The sequence below is a fragment of the Chinchilla lanigera genome, unplaced genomic scaffold (assembly GCF_000276665.1).
Source record: "Chinchilla lanigera isolate Chin_1 unplaced genomic scaffold, ChiLan1.0 scaffold00166, whole genome shotgun sequence".
NCBI classification, from domain to species: Eukaryota; Metazoa; Chordata; class Mammalia; order Rodentia; family Chinchillidae; genus Chinchilla; species Chinchilla lanigera.
Window position 1 is genome coordinate 683078 of NW_004955567.1, and position 14549 is coordinate 697626.

Genomic DNA, 14549 nt, shown 5'->3' on the forward strand with positions numbered 1-14549 from the left:
CACGGAGGGCCGCACGCCGACCGACGGCCCCGCCGCCCCGGCGCCCAAGAGGGGCGCGGAGGGCCTAGCGGGGGAGGGGAGCCGGCGAGCGAACGGGAAGCAACGGAAGGCGGCGACGGACCGGAAGTGGAAGTGGCCGTGCGACCCGCCCACCGCCGCGCCTGGCCTTGGCAGTTCCGGCTTCCGCAGCCAAACCCGCCCGGCCGGCATCACTTCCGGCGCAAGGGCTGCCGTCAGGAGGCCCCCAACGTCATTTCCGGGGAGCTCCGTAGGGCCAGGGGAGGGAACCCGGGCCCTCCAGAGCCCCGCGCCGCCCGCCCTCCGGGGACCAGGGCCCCGCGCACGCCCCAGGCACGCGGGTGGCGCGTACCAGACACAGAGCAGCCCCGCGAAGTAAAATACAACAAAATGTTTAATGAGCAAATTCGTCTTAGCAAATATGAAACTGCCACAGGGGCGGCCACGCGGCGGCGGGCGGGACGGGGCGCTACCTACGGGCGGGGGGCGGGGCGGGCGACAACAGAGGGGTTTGGCCGCAGTACGAACACGCTACGCTCCTGCGGAGGGCGGGGAGGGCCGCCGCGACGCCCCGCGGGGTGCATGTCTCGCGGGCTGTGTGCACTTCCCTCCCACCCCACCCTCCCCGCCCTCCCGCGCTGCGCTGCCGGCGTCTCCGCGTCCCCGCGGCCGCGCCTGCCCGGTCTTCCAAGGGGCAGGCAGGCGGGGCTCCTCCGCGGCCGCCGGCCCTCCCGCCGCCTCTACCAGAAGTCCCGGCGGTGGTAGGAGTCGGGGTCGCAGTACTTCGTGACGACCACTCTGTTGGCGAACTTGCGGCCCGTCAGGCCCTGCATGGCTTTCTGGCAGTCGAACACGGAGGTGAACTCCACGAAGATCTGCGGGAGAGGCGGGCGTGAGCGCCCCAGGACCAGCCCCACCCACCCGCTGGTCGGGGATGGGCACCGCAGCACGCTCCCGCTCCGGGCAGGCCCGGGGGGCCCGGGGAGCACGCGTCACGGGGAGGGCCCAGTGCTGCAGCAGCCACCAGGCAACGCAGAAGGGACTCGAGTTCAAACCCACCCTGAGCACAGGGCCCTCACCTGGTCCTACCCCAGCCTCTGATGCTGTCTGAACTACCAGTTTAGAGCAAATGGGCACGTTCACCTCAACGTGGCAAATTCCACAACCTGACAGCTTCACTTTAAAAACAGAAGTCCCAGCAACTCTGGAGACTGACGCAGAAGTTACAGGCAGCCTGGGCAACTTAGCAAGCACCCTGGAGTGCACAGCTCAGTGGAGGAACATTTGCCATGCATAAGCCCTAGGTTCAATTCCCAGACAGCACAAAATAATAAAAAATGGTGGATTTCTTTTAGAAGGAAAAGATCCATGATAAAACTGATAAATGAGCTCGGGAAACTGAGGCAGAAGAATAGCCAAAAGTCTGAGGCCAGCCTGGGATACACAGTGAGGTCAAGGCCAGATTGGGATACATAGCAAAACCGTCTCAAAAAAAAAGCTTATGTACACTTTTCAAGTTAGAGCAGTGAGGAAAAAAAAGACCAGTGGCCCTCAAAAAGGGGGCAAAAAGCCCCCAGGAACACCGAGTGCCCGTTTTTGGGTTGACAAAAGGGAGTAGCAGCAGGTAGAGAAGCTGGGGGTGCAGCTCAGTATGCTACAACATACAGCACCAACCCACACCCATCTGGCCAAGAGGGCCTGTCATCCCAGCACTCAGGAGGCTGAGTCAAGAGGATTTCCACCAGTTCCAACCTAGCCTGGGCTACATAGCAAAATCCTGCCTTAAAAAAAAAAATGTGGCCCAGAACGTCAGTAGGTGAGAAATTACAGAAGCATATAGAAGCACCTCGGGGAAATACACCTGAGATACTTCAAGTAATACCAAAAAATGAGGGGGGGGGGCCAAGAATAAATGACAAGGGCAGTGTGGGAGACTGGATGCACAATTATCAGTGTCAAGTATGTCTGTAAATATTCCTGATATGAAATGTAAGAACAGGAGCAGGATGTGATACAGTAAACAGCTCAGCTGATGCTGGAGGCCAGGCTCTCTCTACCTACTCTTCTTCAGCCCTGACCTCAGCCACTCTTTCAGATGTGCCCATGGCCTGAAGCCCCAGGAGCTGCTCCATCGCAACGTCCCTGTTGCCCTCCTCCCGTCCCAGCAGCACTTCAGCCCCACACACGCCTTCAGCACAGTAAGACTGCCATCGATACCCCAAGTGGACAGGCGAGTGCCAGTCCCCACCCTCACCACTGACCCCTGCGTGGGCCTGGCACAGTGCAGAGGGGACCTGGGGAGTCCAGGCAGAGGACGCAGCTCTCACAGACACAGTGGGACTTGCATGGTGCTGCAACTGCACTTGTGTACTTTCCTCTGAGTTCAGACACAGGTCACACCGGGGAGAATCGGAGGCAGGTGCAGAACACTGCCCAGACACTGAGCTGCGCTGACAGCCCGGCCAGCCATCACACAGGCCCAGGGTAGAGGCAAGGGTGCAGGGCCACTGCGGGGGGACAGCGGTACCTTTCCACAGCCGGGCACCTCCACACCATCCACGGGCCGGGGGATCTCGATGGACTTGACCAGCCCATACTTGCTGCACTCATCCCGCACGTCCTCCACGATTTCCTCGTACTCCTCATCATCCAGCAGCTCCTCAGGCAGCACCATATTCATGAGGCACAGGACCTCAGTTGGGTGGCCGCCCATCTGCACCTGAGAGCTCATCAGGCCCGGCACTTGCAGGGTCACGGGGGTCTGGTTGATGGTGCTCTATGGGGCCAGGGGCAGGAAGGGCTGTCACAGGGGGCTCCAACCAGACTAACGCCACTCAAGCCTGCACCCTCCAAGGCCTGCCCAGGGGACGAGCTCCTCCACCTGCACACCTACGTACCCCTTGTCCCAGTGAAGCCCCAAGCAGCCTCCCAGGAGAGCCCCAGGAAGGCCTGCCCCCACCGGCCCCCAGCCCAGGCCCCCTAGCCAATGGAAGATGACGTGCCGGGGGGCTCACCAGCGTGGCATTCTTGGCTCCCACACTTGCCCTCTGGACCAGCAGCTTCTTGTCCCCCAGCTGCATCCCGTTCAGCCCCGCAATGGCCTGTGTCGGGTAGGGCGCGGAGGGGGACAGGAGAGGGGAGTCAGGGCCCAGGAGCCCGGTTCCTCCCCCAGGCCGGGGCATAGGTGGGGAAACAGGATGGCAAAGGAGGTGAGAGTATGGAGCGGGCCACACAGGGCCTTCCTTTGGGTGGCCACCTCCCACCCCGTCCCAGGAGGGCACCGCAGCTGGAAACAGCAAGGTTGGACAGGGCAGACGTGGCGGGCGGCCAGGCCCCCAGGCTCACCTGGTCAGTGACGTTGATGTCCACGTACTCACAGAAGGCGTAGCCCTTGGAGAGCCCTGTGGCACTGTCCTTGACCAGGTTGAAGGCCTTGAGAGGCCCGAAGGATGTCAGCAGCTCTTTTACCTGCAGCAGGCCAAGAAGCCATCAGCATCCAGTCAGGCCAGCAGGAGCAGGGGCAGGGGCAGGGGCCTGGGGAGGGGCTCACCTGGTCATCGTTCAGGTAGTTGGGCAGACCCCCAATGAACAGCTTATGGGCAGAGTCAGGAACCACAGTAGACACAACTCCTAAGAGAGAAGGGAGAAGGCAGAAGAGCTTCAATTACAACACGAAGGCATGCCCAAAGACCTGGGGCCGTGTTCACCAGGAGCACACATCCATCTCGTCCCCATCGCAGTCTGACGAGCACAGAGGGACACTGCAGCTGCCCGGGGGCACACAGCATCTCCTAGACGCGCCAGCCAGCAAGCTGGCAGCATCCTCCAGGGAAGGCCCCATAGGCAGCCAGCCACACTCACATCCATGCTGCTGCCTGCCCTGCGGGACTCAGCAGGTCTGCTTAGCTTGGAGAGCCTGCCAAGACACTCAGGCCCTTCTTCAGCCGTCGGGTCCTAACCCAGGGGCTGGGGGTCCTGACCCAGCCCAGGATTTTCTCCCTACCGCAAGGGCCCAGTCCTATCCCTCAGGTCTACACACAGCTCCTCCGTGACACTGAGAGGGGCCCTGCTCGCCCAGGGCAGCCACCCAGGCAGCCAAGAGCCTGCTGGAGTCTGGGCTGCTGCGACGACCTCCATGGCAACTGCTGGCTGACGGCAGGTCCCTGAGGGCTCCAATGTCACAGCGTGGCCCTCTCAGCTGAGCGAGCTAAAATGCCCATCTTACGCTCCCCGTTGAACTCATCGCAGACAGGCACGTGTCCCATGACTCAACCTAGCGCTGCACTCCCAAATTTTCTCACTTAACTCTCAGAGCTGTCCCATCAGACATGAGCTGGGCAGGCCCCACCTGCCTCCCCTTGCCACGGTCCCCCTCACTTGGCGGCACATCCCACCTCCACCCTGATCCTGGGGAGCATCGGGTAAGAGAGAAAGTGGGGGAAAGCCCCAGGGTAACGAGCCCCCGCCTCTTCCAGGCTCTCATCTGCCCCATACACCCTGCCCAGGGCTCCCAGAGGTGCAGGGATCAACACAGCCGGCCCCAAGCGCCAGGGATGTGCCCAGCACCCAGCGGAGGGAGCCACACAGCAGCAGCGCACTGAGCTGGAACCCACCCAGAAGCACCCTCGAGTTGGGGGCACAGGCCAGGCGGACCAAGCTCCGTCCACCTAGGACTTCCGTGTGTCCAGAGTCCATCTCAACGGGCTTCAGACCTGCGCCACTGCCATGGCTCTCATCACACTGGGCATCGATCACAGGCGGCACAGGGCCCCATGTCAACTTGGGCAGGTTAGGGCGAACACTGTGGGAAAGCACCCCACACTTGGTCACACCAAGTGGATCACCTCTTCATCAAGACAGGGAAGTGAATTAGTTGTCTGCAGCTTCCAGAGTTTTTTTCCAATCAGTCTGCTACCTTTTACCAAATGTCTTGAATAGAAGCTCAAACACCTGCTTTTCAGGGGCGGGAGCTATATATATATATATATAGCTATATATATATCTATATACATTAGAGCTCAAACGCAGAGGTACTCGACCACTGTGCTACATTCCCCAGCCCTTTTCTCCTCCGAGACATTAAGCTCCACAAGTGAGACTTGAACTTACAAACCCTCCTGGCCTCAGCCTCCCTGTGTGCTAGGGGTGCACCACCACAGCCAGCTCTAAGAGAGCTGACAAGCTGCATGCCTAACCTACAGACAGAATCACTTCCTGCTACTGCTCCGGAGTGGTGTCCATCTGCCCAATCACAGGCAGAGCTGGGTACCTCCAGGCAGGCACATCCTGAGGCGGACAAGCGGGCAGTGTCTACTGCTCGCTCACACGGGTTCTGCCGAGAAAGGCCTGCACTAAGCAGATGTGAAGACAGCAACTGTGCCCTGGTCCGCAGCAGAAGGGCACTGTGCAGGCCGGAAGCAATGTGTGACAGCTAGGCAGGCACTCTGGGGTCAAGCTGTACTGCCTGGGAAACACTGGCGCCATGACCACTACCATCCCCTTCACACCTGCCTGCTCTGGTGAAATGAAACAACCCTGGTGCCCTTCCTCGGTAAATGGCTGCATCGTAAATGTTGTCGGATTTGTTAGCCACCCTGCCTGTGGTGTTTCACCCTAGTTACTGTAGGACAAAGCAACCTAGACACATGTAACACACAGGCTGAGCCATCTGCCAATGAATCTTTACTCATGGAGATTTACGAAGCCCTAACTGACTACCCGCGAGCCGCAGGAATGTCAGCAAGGCCAAAGGCGCCTTGTGTCCCCCGTGATAGCACCGGACATATTGCTGCTCATTAGCAGGTGTCAGGCTACACGTGCAATGAAAATCGAGCTCCAGGAACTAGGCACAGGGAAGGGGCACAACGCAGATACTGTGTAGCTTCACCAGGGAGTGGACTCAGGAGAGTCCTCAGCATTGCTCAGAGCGTCAGGCTGGGTCACCACACTTAGAGCTCAGTTCACAAAGATCATGGAATGTACCAAGACACTCAGAGGAGAGCCGTGAAGAGCCGCGACCCGGCCTGAGTCACACTGACACTGACGCACCCCCGCACTGGGAAGCAAAGCTCTCCGTTTCTCCACTGGACCTCGGGTGCTGAATGGCAGTCAGCAGACTGCTGCCTTCTCCAAGTCCTAACTGGCCTGAGGCACGGCCTCTGTCGGCGGAAGCAGCACTGGCTTCCCACAGGCAACAGGGTCTCACAAGAGCCAAAGGTCCCTTCATGCCCTACATGCCTGCCACAGGCGCTGGCAAACCGCAGCCTGTGGGGTAGGGGAGCCCACTACTGCTTCCCGCAGCCCACAGACTTCCTCAAAGACTCCTGTGCAGCATCCAGATGCCAGCCACACACGGCCTACAGACAGACACCCCAGTCACTCAACCACCATCAGGGTGCTCCTGTCGGTCACAAGAAACTCTCCCACCGCTACAGGAAATGGCCCACAACACTGGACTCCAGCCACCCGGTGTAAGGGAAGAGGGGCACACGGGGACTTCCCACGTCCACCCGGGAGCTGTGCACAGTCGGATGAGCACCTGCAGACAGGTACACTCACCCAGGCCCCAGGGATGAGAGGCCACCGAGGAGAAGCAAGGCACAGCCCCCGTGAGTACTACCCTGCCCAGGCACTGTGGGTCTGGTCCTGGCTCTGACACTGGCAAGCCTTGCGTCAACCACAAATCACAGCAGGAGCCCTGGGCCTGGCCAGGCTGCCCTCTCTGGAGGTGCACTGAAGGACACCCTGGGGAACAGCCCTCAGTTTCAAAGCTGATGTGCTGCTCCAGAGCAGTGCCCTGGGTACAGAGAGCAGGCTGGCCAACTCCTCACTTACCAGGCACATAGACCGAAGGGTTCTCTGACATGCCGGGCAGTGGCTGGTAGTCGTGAGGCCTGCGGATCTTCAGTGACTGGCCCTGGAAGATGATGCCATCGAAGGCCATGGCCTGGGTTGTCTCATCCACGGAACGGAACTAAAGGAGGCAGGAGGAGATGATGAGAGGCAGACTCCAGCCCAGCTCTGTGGAGATGTCCTCTCCCCTCGCACCCACGGACAACTGTCCCGTGCCAGGCTCTTCCCTGGGCCCCGGGAGCACAGATACATCCCTGCTTCCAGGGCTCACAGTCTGGCAAAGGAAGACACCAGCACCCAACACAGAAGCAGGAGCAAACATAACAGCACATCCACAACCACGTCGAGCAAGAGCAGTGCAGGGCAGGCTCGGTGAAGGAGGAGGCAACAATTTACAGGTTCCCCAAGGAGGTGACACTTATGCTGCAATGTGGCACAATGTGACTCAAAGCAGGCCGTGACGAGGCAAGCGCAGGGTGGACGAGAGCTTTCACCCTTGCTCCACTGCCTCCTACACCTCTCAAAGGAGCAGCACCTGCCCCAGCGGAACACTGAAACCGAAAGTCCTCCACCCAAGAGTCTAACAAATACTGATGAGGAAGACGAGTAAGAAACAGGGGTCAGCCAAGCAAGGCACGGTGTCACATGCCTGGCACTTTGGGAGGGAGGCAGGAGGGTCCCAAATCCTAGCCCAGCCTGAGCAACTTATAAAGACCGCAGCTCAAAAAAATTTAAGGGCCAAGGATGTAGATCAGTGTGTGAAGTTCTAGGTATAATCCCTAGTACTAGAAAATATGAACATGCCCACCTCAGCCCCATGCAAGGGGCACGGTGTGTACTGGGGGCCCGAGCATAGTCAGAGAACAAGACACGGCTAGAGAAAGGCGGATGAGGCAGGGAGGATGCACACGCATCCAGAGCTCCAGGCACCGGTGGAGAATGGCAGACAGGGGCCCACCGGGAAGGGGCAGTGTAGGAAGGAACAAGCAAGCAAGGAACAGACAGGTCCCCACCCCAAAGACCCCGGCCCCACAACGACCAGCCCGGCTCACCTCCAAAAAGGCAAAGTTCTTGTCCTGGTTGATCTGCACAGCCAAGACAGGGTTGCCGGGAGCCTGGGTCAGCCCCCCCAGGCGCATCTGGGCGTTGAAGAAATCCATCATGGCCTCCTGCAGAGGAAGAGGAGACAGGGGGCGGGGAGGGAGGTGGAGAGAGGAGGGGAAGGGTGAGAGAGGGAGACACAGAGGGTTTGGGGGTGAGGGGAGTGGGAGGGGCAGGGCAGGGCAGGGCGGGACAGTGGAGCATGGGTAAGGGCAGAGAGGTCAATAGTGGGAACCAAAGCGGGAGGGATGAGACACAGGAGGAAGCGATCACGAGGGACGAGGACAGGAGATGGAGCCACAGGGTGCAGACACAGGCATGAGGGGAGCCACAGGGGCCCGACAGAAAGGCAGTTTGAGAAAAGGAAAGAAAACAACAGGGAAAGGGGGAGAAAGCCATAGAACGGGAAACAAGGACACAACACAAGAAACAAACGCCCAGTGCAGACAGGACAAGGAGATGGTGTGAGAGCAGCAGACCAGAGCAGAGGACAAGCAAAGGGACAGAAAGGGAGAGCAAGATGAGACAAGGAGGAGCAGGAGGAGGTGAGTGTGGGACGGGAGGGGCGGGGCGGGAGGGGAGGAAAAAAGAGTGATGTGGAGGGATCTGGCCCTGGAGTCCGGGGGCTGGTTTATCAAATGTAGCAAAGTGCAGGTTGAGAAAGTCAGAATGGACCTTACTTGCCTTCGACGATGGTAGCAAACTTTTTGTTGCTACGAGGGATCTCAGCCCCACAATATTTCACTTTAAAGAGAAATGGAAACAACTCTTTGATCTCGGGATTCTCAGGGGTGCCACGGGAAGGGGTGGGGAGAGGGCCGGGGAGGGCAGGAGCGGTGGGGGAGGGGGAGGTCAGGGCAATCAAAAATTAAGAACAGCGACCACGGGAGGATGTGGGGGAGAGGATGGGATAGAGGGCAGAAGAGGAGAGTATGTCAGGAAACACTGCGGGGCGTGCGTCTGTGTGTGTGCGCGCGCGTGTGTCGAGTCTCCCTCTCTGTCTCTCCAACACGTAGGTACCACATGGAGTTGGTTGTGTGTGTTTGATCCCAGGTTGCTGAGGAGATGGGGAGGGGAGACGGAGAGGGAAGAGGAGGAAGGGAGGGGCCACCCCCAGCCCGGCCCCTGGCTGGCTCAACTCCATCGTCCGTCTGGGAGGGGGCCGGGGGGTCTTGCAGGAGCAGAGTCTGACCCGTGCAGGTTGGGGGAGGGGATGGAAGGGAGGGGAACAAGGGAGGGGAACGGGGAGAGGGTGGGGCAGGGGAAGGGCAGTACCTCAGTGATGCCAAAAGGGATGTTGCCCACATAGAGGCGACGGGCCTGTCTGGTCATCTGGCTCCCAACCACGGGCACTGGCGTTGGGGTCACAGCCAGACCATCGGGGGTCATGGTGGGAAGGAGGGCGGTGGCTGGAATCTGGCCGGCAGCTGGAGGAGAGGGTAGAAGAAAACACAACCTTCAACCCAAGTTCTAGGACCCCCAGCCCACCTCAAGAAGTCCACTACCTCTGTGCAGAGAGCTCAGGCAGGAACTCAACTAGCCAGACTCAATCTGGCCCCCAAACCAGAGCACCACTCAGGAGAGAATGATGATTCTAGAATGATGAAGGCAGGTCCCCCAGTCTGGTACCTGCGTCGCCTCCTGTCTGGTACCTGCGAGCTCCTTTTCTGAGCCTGGCCTCTGCACATATACCCGCTGCCTGCACCTCGTTCCCCCACCCAGAAGCAGGTAGGGCGGGGCCTACCTTGCATGGCCTTGTACTGCATTGGGGTGATGTGCTCGAAGCCAGGTGGCGGCACGTCCCAATATTTACGCACCTTCTTTTTCTTCTCGTGGCGGGGGGAGCGGCTGGGGGAGGGGGATGGAGAGCGGGCAGGGCCACCTCAGTCTGACCCTCTTGGAGTGTGGGGTGCTCTCCTAGGAGCCCTTCCCAGGCTCCCCACCCCCCCACCCAGGAAGCACCCCTCTCTCAAGCAGGAGGCTGGGGCCCGGCCAGGCAGGGGACTCTTCGCCAGTGTGCGGGACAGGGCGGATGGGGCCGGGCAGGGTGCACAGGACATGAGGAAGGGGAAGGGAGTGGACTCAGGCAGAAGGGGCAGGAAGAGCAGCTCACATCAATCCACCGTGCTCCTCTTTAGCGCCTCTGGTCAAAGGTTTGCTGGGGGGTGGGAGGGAAAGGTACGGGGAGGGGTGACTGGGGACCCTTGGCCACCCCACACGCCACACTCCCCCAAGGGCCCTGAGCCCCAGGGCTGGGGCAGGGCCGAGGAGAACAAGCAGCCCGCTCAGCCCTGCTGTCCCAGCCACCCAAGCTCTTACCACTCCCAGGACAAAGAAGTGAGGAAGAAGCAAGGAGTGGACAGACCACCCATAGAGAAACTGAGACAGGTACAAGGACCTGACCACCCACCAAGAGGACAGAGAGAATAGAGGAAGATGGGGACAGCAAAAGCTGCTAAGTAACAAAACTGATATCCCTAAACTGGACACATGACAGGGCCCTGCTCCCTGCACACACGGAGGAGACTAGAGACAGACTAGCTCTCTAGAGACAGACCCAGGGACAGCCACAGAAAGCGCAGGACCAAGAACCAAGCCCCCAGAGTCAGGGCCAGAGGACAGCCCCACAAGGAGAAGACAGAACCCACCCGTCTCCAACCGGAAGACTACTACCCCCAGCCACCCCCAGTACCACCACCAAAGAGAAAAGTGAAAAGCTGCAGACAGGAGAGGCGAGGATCCGAGACACAGAGCAGACACCCACCCACTCCCCACTCAGTCAGAAAGGAGCCCTGGGCGTCCAGACCCTACCCAGGCAAACAGCCCACTCCCAGAATGATGAAGGCAGGTCCCCCAGTCTGGTACCTGCGTCGCCTCCTGTCCCGGGAGGCACTGCGCTGGTCCCGGTTGCGCCGATCTCGGCTCCGGCTCCGGCGCTTGCGGTCCCGGCTCCGAGAGCGGCTATGGCTGCGCTTCCGGTGCCGGTTCTCCTTGTCCCGCTCTGGGTACAGGTGGAAAGGGGGCAGGGCATGAGCAGAGGCCAGCAAGAGCCCAACCCACCCTGGGCACCCAGGGAAGCCACCCCCAGGGGTACAGGATGCAGTGCAGCAGGGAGTGAGTGCACAGCCTCCTGGCACCACACACAAGTCCCCAAGGACTCGAGGGGACAAGGAGGCAGGGCCTGGAAACGCCCCGGGGGGTGCAGTATACCTGAGGATGCTCAAGAGGAGCTGAGGAGCCAGAGAAGACAGAGGAGGCTACCTCCCGGTCCCCCTCGAGGGCTGAGGGGCCTGACCCAGGGTCGTCCCTGAGAGGGGCAGGGCTAGATGCTGGGGAATCAAGAGACCCAATGATGTTCTTCTGAAGGGACCCAGTGGCCCCTCAGGAAAGACCTCTGCAACCATCGGGCACCCTAAGCCCCACCATCAGGCCTGGGGCAGGCCAGGTAGGATCTGGTAACTCCAGGAAGCTGGGAAACCCAATACCGTCCCTTCCTAGCCAGGTGAATAATGCAGAAGCCCTCCCCCCACAAGAAAGGTCCCCTGCAGGGACAGGCCGCCTCAGCCTCACCCGGACTGGCATCCCACAACACACAACCCTCAGCCCCACTCCCTCACACTATGGGCAAGGAGGGCGAGAGCAGAGACCTAGGTCCCACCAGGGTCCACTAGGTGTGGCTTCCTCAGCTCATTTGCCTCAGAGGCAGGGGCAGTGTCAAAGAACAGCGCGGTCTTGCCAGCCTAACCACAGAGACCTCTGGTCCCACAGACCCTTGCCCTCTGCAGAAGGGGCGCTCTTCACGGTGGCAACTACATGCCAAGCACTATCTCACACACTTCCTTAGTTCAAAGCTCTCCTGGCTTCTCACTATCCATCAGGCACATGCTCTGCAGTCCAGCAGCTCTTGAGAATAGCGACCCCTGGGGGTAGTTGGAGGAAACACCGGGAGGAGAGGCTGTCACAGGAGACTTCCACTTCACCACAATGATTCGCCTTACATACATTTTTTTGTAGGCCCACCTCAATCTGAACCACTAACATTCAGGAAAACACAGGGGGTGTCAAACACTGAGATGCTTCATACAACTAGAGGTCTTTTTTTTGTATCAGGAATCAAACTCAGGACCTTGCCAGGCAAGCACTTGTGCCACTGAGCTATATCCCTGGCCCTACGTTAGTTTTATGAGCACTTAAGCCTCACTACTGCTTTGGACAAACACTGCTGGAGATTCACACACAGAGGCACGGGGAGATCACAACCCGTCCCAGTCCAAGACTCACAGACAAGAGACCGGGAAGCCTGAATTCAGACTCTGTAGTGTCAGAGTTGGCAGTTATGCACCAGGCTGTATCCCTGTAGGAGACTCAGGCAGAACACCTCACCATCTGGCATTGGGATTTTATCCTCAAAAGGCCCAAAAAAGACTGGGGTCAGGAGAGGATTCAGGGAGAATGGGGGACCAGCCACAGTGTGGGGTACTAGAGTGAATACCACGCACGGGAGGTGGGGGGGCTATGGTGCCACTGTAGGCAGGCTGTTACTTCCTGAGCTTTTCCAGCTCTGGCAGACTCAGAACCACAGGAAGGAAGCAGGGTTCCCCAGTGGGTGCCTGGACCACAGCTACAGAAAGGCCTCAAGTTGAAACAGGTGCTGAGAGGCTGGCTAGCCCGTGCCCAGACACAGGTGAGGAGACGGCAGTTTCCCTTGCAACAAAAACTGCCGCCTGATGGATAAGAACACAAAGGGAGCTTCATTTGCCCAGACTACTGTGGTGGGAGCAGCTGCACTAAGCCACATGTGCCAAGTCTCAGCCCAACTAGCACGGGCAGGGACAGCCCAGGAGAATCAAAGCAGTGCACTTTCAACAGCTTCGAGGACCAGCTAAAGCAGCTCCACTTGGAAGGCAGAGCTCTGCACAAAACCATGCAACTTAACCTTTAATACTTCGTTCTGTCTTTTTTAAACTAAGGTCACGTCTGTCCACCCAGGTGTTCCCAGGAGGTGGCTGAACTACGTCTGGAAAGCAACTTTCTCTGCTCTCTCCAGCCCTGCATGCCTATGGCAGAGCCAAAGACCTAATTTTCTACTACCATTCCAAATGTGCGACATCACGCCGGGCGTGGTGGCGCAAGCCTGTAATCCCAGCACTCGGGAGGCTGAGGCAGGAGGATCCTTGCGAGTTCGAGACCAGCCTGGGCTACAAAGTAAGCTCAAGGCCAGCTTGAACTGCACAGGGAGACCCTGTCTCAAAAAGACAAAAGAAAAAAAAAAAAAAAACAAATGTGCGACATCACAATAACAAATTTTACTTATTAGGAACTTAGCATGGGCAAAGCCACTTGCTTTCTCCCTTAACTCACTTAATCTCTGCTGCTGTCTCGGATCAAGACAGACTGAATAAAGATGAGTCTCAGTTCCCTTCCTAATAAAAAAAAAAAAAACCACTACTTCGTTCTCATAAGCTATTACAAAGTTCATGCAATAAAACCACGCAGAGTTTAGCAAACCGCTTGACACATGGTAACTGCAACTCATGCTATCCTTTTTGCTTATTTCTTTTGTTTCTATCTTTTTGAGACAAGGTCTCCCTAGGCAGTTCAGGCTGGCCTTGAGCTCACTTTGCAGCCTAGACTGGTCTCTTAACTCGCAATGATCCTCCTGCCTCAGCCTCCCAAGTGCTGAGATTTACAGGCGGGGGCTACCAAGCCCGGCTTATCCTCCTTTTAGATCTTCTGAAAACTCTTGAGCCAAAAGAGAGAAGGTCGAAAACCCAAGAAAATGTTGAAGCAGCACAAGCACTAGAAAACATCGCAGGTGTTCTAAACTCGGGCATATTCAACCCCAAAGCCTATGCCTTTCCTCCGCAGCACACCACCTAACGACAGCCCGGCCGCAGAGCCGCACACGCTCAAAGTTACTGCCACCCCAGCGGCTCGGCCAGCCGCTCCCCTGCCGACTCCAGCCCGGGTCCAAAGGAGAACAGCGAGCCCCTCGGTCAGTGCGCGCAGCAGCACGGCCAGTGACACGGGCGGAGGAAGCCTCCCGCGCCGAGAAACTCAAAGCTCTACCTGCAAGCTTTTTCCCACTTTCAAACCGAAACACAAACGAGGCGAGGGAGACCCAAGATGTCCGCTGACGACCCTCGCTTTCCCGGGGTCTGACTCCCACCCGCCACCCCCGGGCCGGCTGTCCACGTCTGCAGAGCGGGCCGCGCGGCACTGCGCCCAACCCAAGCCGGGACACGGGGACCGACACCGCACATCGCCACCGCTCCGGCCACGCAGGCGGCGCGGTCGCCCTCCTCCTCCCACGGGGGGCAGGCGCCGGCGCGGCAGGCCGGAGCGCGGGACAGGGAGCCCGCGGCCGAGCCGCGCAGGGAGCGTGCGGGCGCCCCGTCCACGTGAAGGGGGCCGCGGCCGGCCCGCCGCCATCTTGGAAACAAAGGGGGCGTGGAGACAGCGCCGTCCGCCCGGCCGGAAGCGGAAGCGCCCAGGCAACGGGAGAAAAAGGCCAAACCACGGATCTAACTCCTTTCCCCCAAAATGGGAAAAAAACTGCGTCTAGGCACCCGCGGCCC

General features: G+C 59.1%; 2 protein-coding genes across 3 annotated transcripts in view; both read right to left on the reverse strand.

The window, feature by feature from the left end:
• The window catches only part of Epn1 (epsin 1), a gene marked incomplete in the record, with an annotated part of 13951 nt that extends 13745 nt beyond the window's left edge, over nt 1-206 (reverse strand). The window contains 1 exon segment of the mRNA XM_005413292.2: nt 1-206.
• A 188-nt stretch (nt 207-394) lies between these two features.
• U2af2 (U2 small nuclear RNA auxiliary factor 2) overlaps nt 395-14549 on the reverse strand; it is a 15634-nt gene continuing 1479 nt past the window's right edge. The window contains exons 2-12 of one of the 2 annotated variants that reach the window (XM_005413290.2): nt 10837-10972; nt 10085-10129; nt 9716-9819; nt 9247-9398; nt 7923-8039; nt 6853-6991; nt 3569-3648; nt 3364-3486; nt 3021-3119; nt 2546-2794; nt 395-893 (exon numbers count right to left, since the gene is read on the reverse strand). In XM_005413290.2, the coding sequence (XP_005413347.1) occupies nt 759-893; nt 2546-2794; nt 3021-3119; nt 3364-3486; nt 3569-3648; nt 6853-6991; nt 7923-8039; nt 9247-9398; nt 9716-9819; nt 10085-10129; nt 10837-10972 (1379 nt within the window). In that variant the 3' untranslated portion in view covers nt 395-758. The remainder of the gene's footprint in view (nt 894-2545; nt 2795-3020; nt 3120-3363; nt 3487-3568; nt 3649-6852; nt 6992-7922; nt 8040-9246; nt 9399-9715; nt 9820-10084; nt 10130-10836; nt 10973-14549) is intronic. The other variant, XM_005413291.2, reaches the window with a different exon arrangement.